General features: G+C 49.8%; 1 protein-coding gene across 1 annotated transcript; it reads right to left on the reverse strand.

Moving 5' to 3' along the window:
* Positions 1-301: 301 nt before the first annotated feature.
* ASTL (astacin like metalloendopeptidase) lies at positions 302-9,935 on the reverse strand. Its single transcript, XM_075123382.1, has 7 exons — positions 9,852-9,935; positions 6,272-6,362; positions 5,585-5,702; positions 4,342-4,523; positions 3,591-3,672; positions 2,905-3,050; positions 302-324 (listed from the first exon to the last, which is right to left on the reverse strand). The coding sequence occupies exons 1-7, from the start codon at positions 9,933-9,935 to the stop codon at positions 302-304; spliced, it is 726 nt and encodes a 241-aa protein (XP_074979483.1).
* Positions 9,936-18,741: the final 8,806 nt, after the last annotated feature.

Genomic DNA, 18,741 nt, shown 5'->3' on the forward strand with positions numbered 1-18,741 from the left:
CAGTTTGGTTTGGGTCTCCATGGAGGTGGTAGCTTTTGTAGGAGGTGCTAGATAGGAGGTTTCAATTCCTGATGAAGGCAAGGCTGTATCTTTTTTCTGCCTAGTTGTGGCCCCCTGCATGCCTATTTCCACTGGGTAATTTGTGTGGTTCTGAACCATCTCAAAGGAGGTAGTTAATGATGTAGGTTGCATCTCTTCTGTGGGCTCAGTCTCTGTAATGCCACTGGTAGGAATGGCAAGGGTGCTTTGCTCATGACTCCCTGGGCTGTATACCTGGCTGCTTGCAGGCTGGTTTCCCTGCTTAATTGGGCTGCTGGTCCAGTTCTGTACAGGGGGTCGCAGAGAAGTCTGCTCTGTAGCATACCTCACAGTGAGAGTGTCTGTTTCTGCAGATGGAGTCTCCCAAGTTGGGGCAGACCTGGTCCTGGTGGTTATGGATTTGGCACTCAGCAGACTGGCTAGGTTAGTGGTCCTTTTCTCAGTGCTGGTTGGATGTGGGGTTTCTGTGACACTTACTTGCTCAGGGGGGGTTGGTCCCAGAGATAGAGATACTGCTGTATAGGTCCCTAAACTCTCCTCTGAGGGGCTAGTGATCTCTGCTGTGGCCAACTCAGTTTGAATCTCCAGAGACTGTGTTTGGTTTGAAGACAAGGTCACCACTCCAACTTCAGTTGCTGGAGAGGGCCCCTTCTGTGCCATATAGGTAGAGTGATAGGCCAGTTCTGTTCCTTGGATGCTTGTAGTCTCTGCTATTCCCACATCACTTGGCCTGGTGCCCCTGGTCTCCACAGGGGCAACTCTAGCAGGAGATACCAGTTCTGGGAATTTAAGCCCTGTAAGAGCATCTGTAGGAATTTCAGTAGTATCTAGTCCCTCCACTGCCTTCCCATGGTGATTTGTCACTTCAGAGAGCCAAGCAAGTCCTAAAGGAGGGGCCAGTACTGTAGTAAAGTCAGGCTCTTTAATGGATTCCGTTCCCAGGAGTGACGTTTCCTCTGTAGGAATCAGAGGTTTCCTCTCAGCACCTATAGTCCCCATTTCCATGTGAGGCGGAGGGGACTTCCCAGTAGCCTCCAGATAAGTCATGCCATGGGTAGACAGCCTTGTAGGTTCAAATGTCTCTGACTCCATTATGGGGTGTTCAGCCAGTGAGACACTTAGGCCTTCACCATCCATTGGAGTTCTGCCCATGAGCTCCTCTGTCCCTGCTCTGGGTGCACTTGTCGTTTGTCTAGTGGGCCTCCTTGCAGATTGGACTGTTTCAGGGGGTTTGGTTCCTGGAGAGGAGGCTCCTGCAGTGGGAGAGGGGGTGGATACTTTGATTTCCCCTTCTGTTGGGCAAGGTTCCAGCTCATTCGAGAGGAAGTCCGTTATAGTCTCTTGGGTGGTACTTTCTGTTGGGCTTTCTGGAAAGAGAAAAGTTTGGAGCAGAGATCCATTCATGTACCTACATTGTCTCAACTGGGTCATGTTAAGCTATGCAACATGCCAAGGATGGCTGCAGTATACTCTAATGCCAAGTGCATGTTACTAGTTCTATAAGAGGGGCTTGTTATGCAGTATCTGTTCTGTAGAGAATTAGCCACCCTAATCTTAATCCATGCCCCCCATTTTGATGTGGGCCCTGTTCCTGTACCCCTCTTCCCCTTCAGGCCACCTCCCCAAACCTAGCTGTTCCCACAGGTGAGAACCCACTCCCCAGGCCCTTACAAAGGGGTTTGTGCCCAAGTGCTTTGAAGCATTACTGCCCCCAATGCACTATGCCCCTCCCCCAGGGGAAGCCCTTTTGGGTAAGCACTGCACAGAAAGAAAAGGAGTACTTGTGGCACCTTAGAGACTAACCAATTTATTTGAGCATGAGCTTTCGTGAGCTACAGCTCACTTCATCAGATGTATACCGTGGAAACTGCAGCAGACTTTATATACACACAGAGAATATGAAACAATACCTCCTCCCACCCCACTGTCCTGCTGGTAATAGCGTATCTAAGGTGATCAACAGCCATTTCCAGCACAAATCCAGGTTCTCACCCTCCACCCCCCCACACAAATTCACTCTCCTGCTGGTGCTAGCCCATCCAAAGTGACAACTCTTTACATAATCAAGTCGGGCTATTTCCTGCCTAGATCCAGGTTCTCACATCCCCCCCACCCCCACACACACACACAAACTCACTCTCCTGCTGGTAATAGCTCATCTAAACTGACCACTCTCCAAGTTGAAATCCAAGTTGAAATCCAGCGAGAAACTGCTGAATTGGAATTCATTTGCAAATTGGATACTATTAATTTAGGCTTAAATAGAGACTGGGAGTGGCTAAGTCATTATGCAAGGTAGCCTGTTTCCTCTTGTTTTTTCCTACCCCCCCCCCCCCCAGATGTTCTGGTTTAACTTGGATTTAAACTTGGAGAGTGGTCAGTTTAGATGAGCTATTACCAGCAGGAGAGTGAGTTTGTGTGTGTATGGGGGTGGGGGTGGGGTGGGGGGATGTGAGAAAACCTGGATTTGTGCAGGAAATAGCCCGACTTGATTATGTAAAGAGTTGTCACTTTGGATGGGCTAGCACCAGCAGGAGAGTGAATTTGTGTGGGGGGGGTGGAGGGTGAGAAAACCTTGATTTGTGCTGGAAATGGCCCACCTGATGATCACTTTAGATAAGCTATTACCAGCAGGACAGTGGGGTGGGAGGAGGTATTGTTTCATATTCTCTGTGTGTATATAAAGTCTGCTGCAGTTTCCACGGTATACATCTGATGAAGTGAGCTGTAGCTCACGAAAGCTCATGCTCAAATAAATTGGTTAGTCTCTAAGGTGCCACAAGTACTCCTTTTCTTTTTGCGAATACAGACTAACACGGCTGTTCCTCTGAAACATTGCACAGAAGGCACCCAGCTCCTCCCTACCTGGTTCTGTCAGAGTCGGAGAACATTTGTAGAGTTTGTTGACTCTGGCAATGTCCGAACTGCTCAGATTCCACCTCTGTCCAAGAGCAACATGAGGATCGGAGAGTGGTATGATGGTGGGCAAGCCTGTCATACTAAAGGCATACCTAGAATTAAGAAGTGAGGAATAATTTGTCAGGAGGCCAAGTAATCCATGGAGAAGCAGAGATCTCCCAAGCAGGCAAGGTAACTGGAGAGGTGGTTAGAAGCTTCCCTATCCTGTCTGGTGGTTAGAAGCATCTACCTAGACTCATTCTCCTTTTGTTCTTGAAGGATGCACTATTCCTGGCTTGGATTGAGAGGTGGCTCCCTCCCAAGCACCACCCATTCATGACTGATATATCACTTGCAGCAGAGAGAATATGACTGACTGACATGCTTTGATAGCAGCGAGATAGCTAGCAATGTTAGTCATTGGGCACCCAAGTCAACATCTCTGATGAATGGGGCAGTTTGCCCCTCAACTATTTTGGGCTCTCTGCAAACTCAGGCAGGCACCACTGTATTGGTTTATAGTCCTTCCACGTTTAAGAGTGATTTCTATTTGCATCCTTGAGAGCTGAGAACTGAAGTTCTGAAGAACAAGCCGGCAGCCTTGGGAGCGCTGCCAATGGCCTGACTCCACCTCGTGCTTGTATGGTGCTTACCTGCCATAGTGCAGGACTGAGGAATAGTCATAATTCACCAACATGTTGCTATTCCAGGATTTCATGAAGTTAATTTCAAAGCCTGTAAGGCAAGAGGCGTGAAACAGATCTACTCCAACAGCCTAAAACCCCAGCCTCAGGGAGAATTGACTGGGACTTGCAGTACCCTCTGTACAGCAGCACTTGGACAGTGCAACAGTGATGCCCTTCCAATTGCAGCTCTTCTGGTCCCTCATGGAAGAGACCAGTGGGATGCAGTTAAATTGGCATTACATGCTTCTGCCCCACACACACTGACTGCTTGGCATCTCCATCTAGATAGTCCCTCCTGGTCTGTTAGAATAAGCATCTCCCCTCTCCCCCCCCCCCCCATCTAAGTGGCTTTGCTTCTTAATGAAAGGGGCTTTAAAGTCCAGCATCTCCTACTGATGTGCAGAACAAAAATTCCAAAGTCTGGAAATACATATACTCCCACCCAGATGAAACTGGAGTTTATTTCTACATGCAATAGCACCATCCTACACTGGAGATCCCAGGTGTCCAGCAGTGGGAGCTTGGGCTGTGTTAGTGGGGTGAGAAGGGGACTCCCTCTGTTTTCCCCAAAGGAATACATTTGATCAGCTATGGAGGTAGAGAGTGGAGACAGGCTCCTTCCAACTTCTGCAATATCTTTCTTCAAGTCACTGGTTGCTTTCAAGAGAGCTCATCTGGAATGGTGAGACTTGGGCAGCAGAGGGGACAGGGGACTTACCAGTCAAGATTTCATTCCAGGAGATGCTAATGTACTTGTCCCGGTCAGCCCTGGAGTGCTCATGCCAGAAACCCACCACATGCATGAGTTCATGCAGAGTCACCCCTTTCCCCCTTCTGAGGCAAGCAGGTGCTAGGGAGACCACCTGCATCCCACCAGTGCGTCCAACGCTGGAGAAGCACCTAGTGTGAACCAGAGACAGATGTTCAGGGAAGGGGAGGGGGGCCATCCTGCCAAGCAGAACAGCCCCTGCAACATGACTAAGGCAGCAAAGGTGTAGTTTAGTCTTGCAACCAAGGGCTGAACTCAGCCCATCCATGGAGCTTTCACAGTTCCAATCAGGAACTGCACTGATTTGGTTATACCAGTGTAAATCCACCCAAGGGCATGATCTGGCCCTCAGTTCCCACTCTGGACTTCAGGCAGGTCCAGTTTGAGAGCTCCTAGCATCTCTACAAGCCAGAAGGGGTAGTGCCAAGCTAGAGACTGTCCTGGCATTGGAGAAGTTGCCCCATCTGACAGCTTTGCCATTCAGCTCAGTAGGAGTTCTGCAGACCCAACTCAGAGCAGACAGCCACCTCCACCCAATCCATGGGACCTGCTGGGGTTGCCAGCCTGCTCTGTCACATGGCTGGCAAGCTCTTCACCCAAGAGCTTGGGAGGTCACATGAGCAGAAACAGACTGCTGAGGGCTCCTGTGCTGGGGAGAAGAGATGAGACTCGAGTTCCTAGGACTGCAGGGGTCCCCTGTTCAAGCCCTGCTGAATGTGAATGCTTCCAGCCTGTTGGATGGGCTGCTCTCTCTCACCTGGGAGAAGAGGGATGTTACACTGGCTAGGAGCATCATGGCCCCCTCCAGAGGATAAGAGGAGCTGTAGAAGTAGGAGGAGCTCATGTTTGGGTGCTAAAGGGCCCAGGTGAAGTTCTTGCTGCTGACTAGCAAGGGGGTTGCAGTACTGGACCAATGAGTTTCTGCTAGTTCTCTCCAGCCAAGAGAAAGTTCTGTGCTGCTCCCCAGCTTCTTAGAAGGAGCTGGGGCTTGCTTCAGGAATTTTACTGAAGGGGAAAAAAAAAAATCAAACTTCAGATGAGGGGTTGATAATACCAGCCAGAGAGGAGTTTGCATAGGCAGCCTAGGACAACCACAAGGTAAAGCCTGGATGAGTGAGCAGGAAGCAAGCACAGGGGTTTTTCTGCACTACCGCGGAGGCAGTTAAGTTACCCGCTCAGGTTCAGTACTAACCCAGCCATCGGCATGATGGAGACAAAATCTCTCTGGTACGAGTATGGGACAAACTTGACGCATGTGAACTTTGCGAAGTCTGCAAATGCTTCCTTGATGATCTTCACACTAGGCTTGTCTGGGGGAGAAGAGAGGTACTTCAGTATCATGTCATCTAGAGGACTCACCTGCATCACCACATCCCATCTGAGCCATGGAGCTCCAGCCCTACCAGCTTCCCCACTAGTAGCTCCAGTCAGATGACAGGGGCAGCGTAATGCCACATAAAACAGACAAGTGGTTCAACACCAGGTGACCATTTCCAGCATTCAGCTTTGTGGCTAGTGGGACACTCAGGGTTCCTGGAGGGACAGGAGCTCTCTGGAACTGGTGACCCAAGCCACCTCTGAACTGGTGTAGGAAGTCTGATAAGTCAGTGATTAGTCCCTAATGAAACCCCTTCCATAGAGGGCCAGGCAGCGCAAGTCTGTGTTCCTACTGGATGGGAGAGAAACCACAGCCAGATAGGCAAGGAGGTTACTTTGTTCTGGGCTTTCAGGACTGTAGTGCTAAAGGCCAGCTGTTGCTTGTTATAGGCACCTTTCTGCGCTCCAGGGATTCTCCTGGAGGTCTCTATCTAGTGCTGGTCACCCCGGACCTGGAACCTGCCCTCCAGGAAAGGCCTTCTGAGCACTAGACACCACCTACCGTATTTGTAGGAGATGATGTAGGGAATTTGGACAGTTCCTCTTCTCTTTGGCCATTTTGGGCTTGCAGATGAAAACACTCTGAAAGGACTCTGGAGCAGGAGAAGAGAAACATGCTGGTTTGGTGGGCAGGTGTCCATAGGCTTGGACTCTCCAACCATTAGCCCCGAGGAACCTGCCAAGTTTGAGTGTGCCCCCTCCTATGTTCCTCCCTGAACACCTATTACCAGCTAGTCAAGTTTAGTCAGTGGCTGCCACATAATACAATTTAACTGTACTAGCTGCACATACTGGGAACAGAGGGAAAGGACAGAGTGAACCACAAGGAGAAGCAATCTCATGTCTTCTACATTGAGAGCCCCCCCCCGTACTGCTGCTGTGTTCACATTGTGAAGTGGTTATTGTGTTTTAGTCCCATCACACACACACACACCATTGCAGCTCATATGGCTGCAGCTCACATGAATCAGGTCCTTGGAGCTGAACACTGCTCCAGCCAGAATCTGATGGGAGAAGTATTGATAAGCCCTGAAGTCACAGAAATGTAGGGTTGTAAGGGACCTCAATAGGTCATCCAGTCTAGTCCCCACTCAAGTACTGTCACAGGTGTTCATGTAACCTGTTCTTAACCTCCAATGACAGATTCCACAACCTCCCTAGGTAAACTACCCTGACAGTTAGTAAGTTTGTCCCTAATGTCTAACCTAAGTCTCCCTTGCTACAATTTAAGCCCCTTGTCTCATCCTCAGTGTTAAGGAGAGCAATCAGCCTACTCTTTAAGAACCTTTCATGTACTTGAGGCCTATCTCCCGCAGACTTCTCTAGTCTAAATAAACCCATGTGTTCTAGATCTTTATTCATTTGTGTTGCTCTTCTGGGGACATTCTCCAATTTGTCCACATCTTTCCTGGAGCGTAGGGCCCAGTACTGAACATAATACTGCAGCTGAGGTCTCATCAGTAGGGCTCCGTCAAACATGTCACCGACTGAAATCTGTTCTCCCCCCATGAAGTCTGTTGTGTGCTCTTAGCCTATACTATACAGGTCTCCTCTCCTGTAGGATCTGTGTTTCTCAAATTCAGGGTCCTGATCCAAAAGGGAGTTGTGGGGTTGGGGGGTTGCAAGGTTATTTTAGGGGGGTCATGGAATTGCCACCCTTACTTCTGTGCTGCCTTCAGAGCTGGGCAACCGGAGAGCGACGCTGTTGGCTGGGTGCCTGGCTCTGAAGTCAGTGCAACAGTACTGCAAACCCCCCCTCCCCAACGCCTTTTTTGGGCAGGATCCCTACAATTACAACACTGAAATTTTAGATTTTAGCAGAAATCATGAAATTTACAATTTTTAAAATCCTATGGCTGAAGTTAACCAAAACAAACCATGAATTTGGTAGGACCCTACGTATCTGTGCTGTGGAAAGCAGAAAGCCGCTTCTTGTGTCTTGCTTACAACAATCCTGCCAATAAATCCCAGAATGATGTAATATTGTTGCAAAAGGCAGCAAACCACCAAACACTGATGATTCATTAAGTCCGAGATCCACTATAACACCAAGCCTTTCTGCCGTACTTCCTAGGTAGTCCCTTCCCATTTTGTATTTGGGACAACTCATTCCCTCTTAAGTGTCATATCTCGCATTTGTCCTTGTTGCGTTTCATCCTATTTCTTTCAAGCCATTTCTCCAGTTTGTCAAGATCATTTTGAATTCTAATCCTGTCCTCTGAAGTGCTTGCAACCCCTCAGTGTGGTATCCACCACAAAATTTTAAGTTTACTCTCCATGGCATTATCCAAGTCATTTATTAAATTAGTGATTGGAATTAAATCCAGGACAGATCCCTTCAGAATTCCACTCAATGTGCCCTTCCAGCTTGACTCTGAACCATTGAGTACACTTGTCCAACCAGTTGTGCACCTGACTAATGGTAGGTTCATCTAGGCTACGTTTTAGTTTATGGGAAGGCCACATGAGACCATATCAAAAGCCTTACTAAAGTCAAGATATAGCCATTACTGCTTCATCCCTATTCACAAGGAATCTTACCCTGTCAAACCTACCTAAAATCCTTCTTTGACAGGAATTTGTTCTTGATAAATCCATGCTGACTTACTTATCACTTTATTTTCTTCTACGTGCTTGCAAACTGGTTATTTGCTCCGTTGTCTTTCTGGGTACCAAAGTTAAACTGACTAGTCTACAATCCCCTGGTTGTCCTTCCCCTTTTGTAGGTGGGCACTATATTTACCCCCTTTTTAGTCCTCTGGGATCTCTCCATCCTCCTTGACTTCTCAGAAATTGTTAAGGACCCATCTCTTCAGCCAGGTGTTTAAGTATTCTAGGATGCAAGACAGCCAGCTTGTTTTGGGGCTGGTCTTCATGTCCAGGAGCACAGCTGCAGCTGGACCACCTCATTGAAGATGCTACTATGCTGATGGGAGAGCTGTTCCCATAGACACCCCCCCCCCCAATCTCCAGGGGGGAGTTCACACCCCTGAATGCCAGAGTTATATTGATATAGGTCTGTAATGTAGACCTGGCCTCAATAATTCTTAACTTGTTTTCCTATGTTAGGCTCAGATCCTACCCCATTTACACTGATGTTTACCATATTAGTCATCCAATTACTGCTTATTTTCTTGGTGAAAAGGCATTTAACATTTTGGCCACTGCAGCATTTTCCGTTAGTCCTCCTTGAGTCGTCTGCCTGCCACCCTGTCTTTGGTCTCCCTCTTGCTTCTAATGAATTTGTAAGATGTTCTTGTTCACATTATGCCCCTAGCTAGTTTGATCTTGTTTGTCACCTTGGTCTTCCTAATTTTGTCCCTACATACTTGTTTTTTATATTCCTCCTTCATAATTTGATATTATTTCATGTCAATGCAATCTTCTAACAGGACCAGTGCAGGGAAATGCAAGGCTCAGAGGACCCTTTTGGTCCCCATGCCTAGATTTCTGGAAGCCAACCCCCCACCCCTCCTGCAGGGGAATGAACAGTCTCCCCCTTGCACAGCAGAGACATCCACATCTTCAGGGGTCATTCTCCCCACACTTCGTAACACCAGCGTAAGCATTGGTTTTCTTACATGTGCCGAGCAGTGAAAATAGTGAATACTGACATTTAAATCGCCACACAATAGCCGATTTAGCACTCGTTAAACAAACGGGGCTGTTCAGGCCCTCTGCAAACAATAGGTAAGGGGGTGAAACGTCTCTGCATCGGTGGAACTTGTTTTCCATCGAGTTTGTTCTTTGCCACGGCAACAGCTAGAGAGATTTTAAAAGGAAAGCCAAGACACTAGACGAGTTGGGAGGGCTGTCTGTGCCCCTGCTGACTACTCCTCTGGGCTTCCCTTCTCCCCAGGGCAGGGTGTGCCTCTTGCTTTAACACTGCTGTAGCAAATGCACTGACCTACGGTTTGGCACATCAGTAGGGGTCCCCATCCTTGATCCAGTTCTGCCACCTCTGTCAGCAGCACCCTGCTCAGGGTTAGAGGCCTGCCAACAGATATGGCCTCATGATCCTGCCTTGTTAACCATCCCTCCTCCAAATGGATTCACCCCTCACCCCCTGGAGGGTCACTCACCACCTTGATGATGTCCCCCTCCAGCAGGAAGCTGCTTTCCGGTGCTTCTGGAGGAATGAGCTCTGGAAGTAGGAGAATCCCCATCATTTGAATCACCCCATGCTTTGGGGGCAGGTACCTCACCTGCTTGCATCACCAGGTGAGCAGCCAGCCCAGAGTCTGAACATTCCCTGCATCCTGATGCCAGGAAGCTCCACCCAGCCGGTTTGTTAGGAGTCAGCATAGATCAGCTGCTTGGCAGCCAGCCATCTGTTTGGCAGCTGTCCACTGCCCATGCTTAGTTACTACCACTCTCTTCCCCTTGCCCCCACAGGGGGATTGGGTCAGATGTGCTTTTGGCCACTGTTCTCATGGCTTGCGTTATCACGGGCATCCCATTGCCCACTCCCAAGTCTGGAGGGGTCCGAGAGACAGGTGTGGAAGGCAGAGCCCCAGCAAGAGCTGCTAGGCCTCAGAAAGATGGTTAGAGGCACATGGTGCACCAATTGGGCCACTTAACCCAAGCCTGAGATGGGCTGGGTCAGTTCAGGTTTCTGGGAATTGCGGGCCCCATACCCCACCAAGACACTGCTGAAGACTTGCTGGGATAAGCCACCATCAGCAGAGCCCCAGCCGAGGCAGGGAGCATGCCTGCCTACACTGGCTGGTGTGAAGATGGCATTCCTGGTCATACAGACGTGGACACCTGGGCAGAACAGGACCCAGCAAGCATGAGCTTCTAGCATTCAGTGATCTGCAGGCACAAATGCCTCAAAGCACAAGGGGATTTCCCACCTTGGTTAATGTTGAGGATCTCATCACTATTGGTATGGCTGGGAATCCACCTGCTAGCATGTTGAGGATTTCTGAGCTGGAGGGAGTTGCCAAGGCCTCCTGTAGGGAGAGCTAGACAGAGGGAGATTAAATGAGTTACTGGAGATTTCAGTCCCACCCCCTCTTGGTGGGGTCAGGGACAGCCATCAAGATGGTTTCACGTCTATTCCATCCCAAGCAGTATCTAACCCACTGAGCCCCGACTCCAGCTGCAGTTTCAGGAGTGACTTGTGATCCGGGGTGCCTGATTTGACACATGGAGGGGGCTGCTATTCAGAGTGCTGATCACCCACCCACCCAGAGTCAGGCCAGTCTCAAAATTGGGCATGTTGTGATGGAGGTAGCACCAGCCGCACCCAGGACAAACTAGACTAGAATACAGCCCCCTCTCCCACAGCAATATTGGCTTTGCAGGGCCCCACTGGAGCCAGGAAAGGCAGCAGACCGCTCGGAGCGGTACAGGCCAGATTGGTCAGGTGCATGCTGTTCTCACAGCGTCGTCACTTTTACCAAGGCTGCCTTTAGACACCAGGAGCCTCCATTCCAACTCTTGGAAGGTCTCACCCCTGGAGTGCCCAGGTCACAAGACCAGGAGGACGTGTGGCACCTTAGAGACTAACAAATTTATTAGAGCACAAGCTTTTGTGGACTACAGCCCACTTCATCGGATGCATAGAATGAAACAGAGTAAGAAGATTTATACACACACACTGGAAGTTGCCATACAAACTGTAAGAGGCTAATTAAGATGAGCTATTATCAGCAGGGGGAAAAAAAACTTTTGTAGTGATAATGAAGATGGCCCATTTAGACAGTTCATAAGAAGGTGGGAGGATACTTAACATGGGGAAATAAGAGTCAATGTGTTAAGTATCCTCCTACCTTCTTGTGAACTGTCTAAATGGGCCATTTGTAGTGATAATGAAGAAGTTCCCCCCCCCACCCCTGCTGATAATAGCTCATCTTAAAAAGAAAAGGAGGACTTGTGGCACCTTAGAGACTAACCAATTTATTTGAGCATGAGCTTTCGTGAGCTACAGCTCACTTCATTGGATGCATACCGTGGAAACTGCAGCAGACTTTATATATACACAGAGAATATGAAACAATACCTCCTCCCACGCCACTGTCCTGCTGGTAATAGCTTATCTAAAGTGATCATCAGGTGGGCCATTTCCAGCACAAATCCAGGTTCTCACCCTCCACCCCCCCACACAAATTCACTCTCCTGCTGGTGCTAGCCCATCCAAAGTGACAACTCTTTACATAATCAAGTCGGGCTATTTCCTGCACAAATCCAGGTTCTCTCATCCCCCCCCCCCCCACCCCCATACACACACACAAACTCACTCTCCTGCTGGTAATAGCTCATCTAAACTGACCACTCTCCAAGTTTAAATCCAAGTTAAACCAGAACATCTGGGGGGGTAGGAAAAAACAAGAGGAAACAGGCTACCTTGCTCATCTTAGTTAGCCTCTTACAGTTTGTATGGCAACTTCCAGTGTGTGTATATAAATATAATCTTCTTACTCTATGTTCCATTCTATGGATCCAGTGGAGTGGGCTGTAGCCCACAAAAGCTTGTGCTCTAATAAATTTGTTAGTCTCTAAGGTACCACACATCCTCCTGGTTTTTGGTGGATACAGACTAACAGCTGCTACTCTGAAACAGGTCACAGGAGGAACTGCTGGTGAAGTCTCAAAGCAATGTGCCAAGTCCTTTGGAAAAGCCCTGGATTTTGACCATCCCTGACAGATGCTCCAGAGCCCACACATTCAGTGCATAGCACTCAACCACTGAGGAAGTATCAGTGGCCCTGGTTAGCTGCTGTTTAGTGAGGATTCATTTGCACCACATCCACTCAGCAGGGAGCAGCTAGATATCACTAGTGCCCAGGAGATTCAGAAACATCAAGCAGAGTCAGGAGATAAGGTTCAGAGTTTGAAGAATGAAGCTATCCAGCTGCTTTTATATATAGAACTTTGTAAAGGTAGCTAAGCTTAGGCCCCACCATCCGAGGGAAATCCCCGAGAATTGTGGGGCATTTTACACCAGGAGAGTCAAAGCTCCTTCCTCATTATGTTCAGTCACTGCCTCGAGCCCCTCTAGGCTCTGCCATTGCCCCAAGCGCTAGGCAGTTTCAGCCTCATTAGGGAGATGGAGGCACACTGCAAGGTTAAGTGGCATGACCAAGGCCATCAGCAAGTTACTAACATTAGCAAGAGGCAAGTTGTCAGCTAGTCAAGAGACAGATGTTTAGGCCCAGATCCACAAGGCTACTTGGGCATCTAAATGCTCAGCCTTGGGTGCTTCAGTCCCAAGTTCGGCACTGCTGCAATCCACAAAACTCCTGCCAAACCCTGTAAGTGCCTCAGCACCCACGTTCCTGCCTCAGGGCACGTCACACACAGCTGCCTCCCTCCAGGCATGTGGGCACCTAAACCTTAGAGCGATTCACAAGCCAGGCATCATGTGTCAGGCATGCTCAGAGGCTGCTTGCTAGGTCCAGCCCCATTCAAATTCTGGCCAATGTGGAGGAAAATGGAGACCCTTGTTCAAATCCTACATGATCAGTGGGTGAACCCCCCTTCAGGGAGGCTAGCCCACCCCCCTGCCCCTGCCGCCCTGCTCCCCCAAGCCAGGCTGAGCCACCTCCCCACCACCAGGCCAAGCTGCTGGTTAGGGTGCCCACTTGGGAGACCCCAGGCCCAGTCATGCTCATTTCCTCAGAGTGGAAGGGATTCAACAGGAGACCCTGAGGGACATCCCACAGTTTAGCAGGGAGGGTGCTCCCCTGTCCCACCATCAGGCAAAGGGGGAATTGAACCCGAGTCTCCCACATGCCAGGAGAACACTCTAGCCACTGGGCTAAGAGTTAAGGTGGAAAGGGGCATCACACCTCTCCTGCTGTGGAGGGGGGGATCAAAGCGGGGGCCTAAACTATCTGGCTCCACAGTGGTGGTGCGTGCAGAACCAGACACCCCATGCACTGTTGTAATCAGCATCTCATTGGCTAGCTTAGGCAGCTCCCTACCTAGTGGGCTGGCCTTTGTGGAGCCCTTTCTTAAGCACCTCTCGCCCCAAAGATTGCACAGGGAGCTTGGGCACCTGACTCGGCTTTGGGGATCCGTGTGGCTCCTTGATTTCCAAGGTGTTCTTGTAACCCACATCCTGCCTAATAGGGAGATGTCTCTAAGAGATCTATTGGGTGGGAGGAGAGAGGGGAAGGATCTGGGTCCAATTGATTGTGGCTAGGCAGATGCACAATTAGCTCGCCACACTCAGAAGTTTCTGGAATGGTGGGGGGTGGTAGTTTTGGGTACGGCCGCCACAAGGGCGGCCAGTCAGGGCAGCTGCTTTGCTAGAGGCCACGTGCCCAGCATAGGTTGGGAGAAGCTGAGCCCAGAGGCAGGACACAGGCGGTTTTCCCGAACTCTGAAGCACTTTGCAGCAGGCTAGGAATTGTTAGCCCTCCACCAGGGAAGCCCTAGCACTGTTCATTACAGGAAGCTGTCCCGTCCCGTCCCCCCCCCCCCCGTCAATTTAGTTTAAGTGTGTACATTAAAGGTTTGATTTTAGCCCAACTGTTTTAGTTAAATGGGCTCAACTAGTACAATTCACCAGCTTTCCTCTTATTTAAATGTGACGGGGAAGGGTCATTTTGCTATTAGTTTTGTATTTCATGCAAGCTTTTTAAAAATCTATATGATTAACTCAGTGGCTGGTTAATCGCTTAGCAGCCGACTAACTCAAAGGGATTTAGTTCAGAGGAGTCTGCACGGATTCCAGCTGAAAATTTCTACAAGCAAATGGAGGGAAGCAGTTGCTTTTGACTCAGCAGGCTCTATAGATTTAGTGATCAAAGACTAACAGACACAGACGAACTCAACTTAAGCTTTTGGTGACAATTTCTTCTTACTGTGTTTGTGGGGACAGACCAGTTATACATAAAGAAAACAAATTAAACCTAAAGAGAAGATACTATATGTTGCTTATAAAATAGCCATGTTATGTTGTAAAATTTTTTTTATGTTTTTTCATACTTAATTCTTAAATTTGGGGGGGAGGGGAGTTTGACCCTGTGCAATCCTTGCTGAAAATCCTGATTGAATTCTGTGTCTCCAGGTGCTTTTCTAGGAGAGTTGGGCTTTTAACTAGGACAATGAAGTAAACTCTAGGCTGCCCCCAGGTCACAGGGACACTCAGCATTGCCATACTTAAGTCCCTCCATGGATCCCACCTGTATAGTCTTTAAAAGAACAAAGCCCTGATGTTTAAAACAGTACAGCTCTTGCTCTCTGGCTAGTATTACTCAGAGTTCTCATTTGGAGCAGGGAATATAGACCCCCTTGAACAGAGATCACCTGCTGAGAGCTAGACAAGCCATAGCTCTGGTTAGATACATTTAACAGCTTCCGGCTCAAGGAGGAACACCTAGGTTGTTTCCTTTAACCAAGCCCTAGCAAAATTGATAGGGTAGAGCTTGCAAAAATAGGAGGGGATGAGATCACTAATAAGACAAAAGATTCCAATATATTATTATTAGAAAATAGATCTTTGAGCTACCCAATGTGATTCTTCTCAAAGGAAGCCACCCTTACATCTTACCCTTTAGGCAAAGCCTAGGGTAAAGTGAGAGACAGTCCTTCATTAAAGGCACAGACCCAGACAGGTGTCCCTAAACTCTCTGGACCGGTACTGTAGAGCCCAGCAGCTTCTCTAATTAAGCTTCACCATCACCCTAAGTGGGCAGCTCTGCTCCAATCACTAGAGGTCACTTCATGAGCAGACAGCCACTTGTGAGCCTATCTCCCTAGCAGATCCCAGCTCAATTAGACTCAGCTTTTGAAGTCACCCCAGCACCAACATGGGAGTTCTCAGCTGACATTTACTCTGATCTACAGAGACAATAGAGCATCTCCAAGCCAGTCAGCAAACTCAAGGGTGAGGCATGCCCAGCACCCACTCCTTGCTGGTCCATTACTGATTTACAAAAGGCAGAGAGTACTGAGGCCCTAAACATTGCATTATGTAGTGAAGCTACAGGTTTGCAGCTTAGGGGGGCTGCTTAAGCAGAGCCTTAACCATACTCTGGGGCTTTCCCATTTCCCCTAGAGCTATGCTCAATGGAGCAAGAGCAGAAGCTGTTAATGGTGACACAGGAAAAAGCCAACAACTTTATGGAACAGGCAGAATATTCCCTTACCTTCTGCTACCCAGATAAGACCTATGAATATAGGCCAAATGCCAAAAGGCAAACCCATGGCAAAGGAGGAAATCCAAAGGACCAGCAACCCCTATGATGCACCACACACTTAAACAACTAACACACAGCCTACTCAGAGCACTGGGCCCCTGTGAATCTTTATATAGGGGACAGCTGAGAGGCACACCTGGAACTGGCCCTCTCATTAAGGGATGATCAATTAACCCATTGTACAGAGCCCACAGAACAACAATAAGAGACTGCTACACACACACACTGCAGGGATAGCAGCGTATATCTTCCCTATAGCTGCAAACTCACTATAACACATTGCACATACATCAAAGGTCTATCTACACTGCAATGAAACACCCGTGGCTGGCCAGTGCCAGCTGACTTGGGCTCGTGGGGCGGGGGTTGGGCTTCAGGGCTGTAAAATTGAGGTATAGACATTCAGGTTTGGGCTGGAGCTCAGGCTCTGGGACCCTCCCAGCTCATGGGGTCCCAGTGCAGAGATAACCATAGAGTTGAAGGCCAGAAGGGACAACCAGATCATCTAGTCTGGCCACGAGCGTGTCACAGGCTACCCAGCACCCACACAGTACCCAACAACCAAAATTAGTTTAAAGCGTTACAGCCCACAGGAGACTAGACTGTGATGTGCCCCAGGAAGAGAATAGGAGGGTCTGAGGTGCCCCAGTGCCCAAGTTCCCTGCGATGGCAGGGAATTATTAAATGAGATTCATCCCGATAATCCTGGCAAGTGACCCCCCCCTCACATGCTGCTGAGGAAGGTGAACCCGCCCCCCCAGATCCCTGCCAATCTGACCTGGGAGAAAATTCCTTCTCAGCCCCACATAAGGGGGGGAGGGATAGCTCAGTGGTTTGAGCATTGGCCTGCTAAACCTAGGGTTGTGAGTTCAATCCTTGAGGGGGCCATTTAGGGATCTGGGGCAAAAATTGGGGGATTGGTCCTGCTTTGAGCAGGGGGTTGGACTAGATGACCTCCTGAGGTCCCTTCCAATCCTGATATTCTATGATAATATGACAATCAGCGAGACCCTGACCATGTGAGCAAGAACCAGCCCAGCCAAGCACCAGAGAAAAAGAATGCTCTGTGCCTGGCCCACCCAGTCCAGTGTCCCGTCTCCAGCCGTGGCCATCCCTGATACTTCAGAGCAAAGAGATTTAAAAACCCCTTTTCCCTTCCTGACCTTTGCCAGTGGCCGGCTTCAAGCCTGTAGTATGAGCTTTTAGGAACATAAGACATGGACCAGAAGTGAGCCCTGCCTCCCACCATCACAAGTACCCGTCCTACACTCACACTCCTACATTTGTCCAGCTCCGTCTCCAACAACTGCTTTTGGGAGGCTGGTCCAGAACCTCACCCCCCCCACAAATCTGTGGATCAAAAAAGGTCAGGCTGGGAAGCACTGCAGGGATGGACAGACCCACACTATGGACAGGCCACCACACGAGGTGGCTCCCCACCTAAGCTGGCTAATGGAAGGTCCCCAGAAGTCTTGATCCAGAGAGAGAGAGAGGAAGAACAAACATGAGAATGACTCTGTAGCCTGGTGGTCAGTGCACACCGCCAGGATGTGGTGGATCCGGCCTCTTGCCCACTGACTCTTTCAATATTTATTCTCAGTACAACAGCTTCAGTAGGAGAGACTGAGGGAGCCCCCACACCACAATGTCCCCTAGCCTAGTGGTTAGAGCAGGCACCCGCAAGGTGGCAGGCCCCTGTTTGAATCCTTTTCAAAGGCAGGCAGAGGGGAGACTCGGGCCAGGGGCCTCTCACAGGGGCAGAACCAGAATGTCCCTAAGGAAAGGGCCTGGCACCGCATGCATGTCCTCATGGAGCCCTCTCCTCTCCTTTTGGAGTTGGCCTGGCTCTGGGAGGACCAGGGTACTGGGGGCCGGAGCCAGTGCCCACTGACTGCTTTCGCTGCCATTTCGTCCCCGTTCCCAAGGAGCGGCTGGTCTCGCGCCCCCCCAGGGCTGAGCACTGTAGGGTTCAGCAGCAGCTGAGCAGGGAGTTGGGGACTTAGGTGCCTAAAGTGGCAGTTAGGCACCTAAGTCCCTTTGTGAAGCTGGCCCTACATTTCCGTGCACAAAGCTGCCTAGGGCCACATGCTGCTGTGCTCCCTGGTGCCTGGCTAATGCCTAAGCCCGGTTGGTTTCTCAGACTCAGTGATCCCCTGCCTCCCTTGTCTGCAAGGCCTGGCGCAGCACGGGTGCTTGGAGCACGCCTCCCCTGGCCCGGTGATCAGACTGGGAGTTCTGGAGCGGCCTGGCTGGTGGCCCAGGGCAGCCATGGCTGGAGCACTCTTCGAGAATGGGGAGACGCTGATCCACATCCCCACTTTGCTTGAGTCAGAGCAGGAAGGTGAACCCGGGTCTCCCCCTCCCAGGGCAGATCTGGGACCACCAGCAGGCTGGCAGTTCCGGGCTGTTCCACTTTGTACAAATAATGAAACATCCCAGGGCAAGCGGAGAGATTGACTTAGTAGCCCAGTAGGCAGGGCACTCGGGTGGGATACCCAGCTTCAAGCCCCTCCTCCAATGAATATATAATTCTTTATACAAAGTGGAACAGCTTCACCAGGAGAGACTGAGAGACACCCCACCCCACCCCACCCCCCGCCAGCCCCCCAACCCTTTTCTATGACGTTGAGACTGCCCTGGACTTGCATCTTGATGCAAACACTAAAAGCCCCTTCCTGCCACCAAGGGGCAGTCGAATTCCACGCCAGCTAGGCTGAGACCGGCAGCCTGCAGAGCAAGGTGGGCAGACGCAGGGGATCTCTTTCCTTAGCAGAGGTCCCCACACTGTGGGGCGCGCCCCCTCTGGGGAGGCAGTTCC

This window comes from Caretta caretta, chromosome 26 (assembly GCF_965140235.1).
Source record: "Caretta caretta isolate rCarCar2 chromosome 26, rCarCar1.hap1, whole genome shotgun sequence".
Lineage (NCBI taxonomy): Eukaryota > Metazoa > Chordata > Testudines > Cheloniidae > Caretta > Caretta caretta.

Coding starts and splice junctions, on each gene's coding strand:
- ASTL (XM_075123382.1), bottom strand. CDS start 9,935: ATGGGGATTCTCCTACTTCCAGAGCTCATTCCTCCAGAAGCACCGGAA. Junction 6,363..9,851: donor AGGGGGACATCATCAAGGTG/GTGAGTGACCCT, acceptor CTCCTGCTCCAG/AGTCCTTTCAGAGTGTTTTC. Junction 325..2,904: donor TCCGACTCTGACAGAACCAG/GTAGGGAGGAGC, acceptor CCCCCTGTACAG/AACTGGACCAGCAGCCCAAT.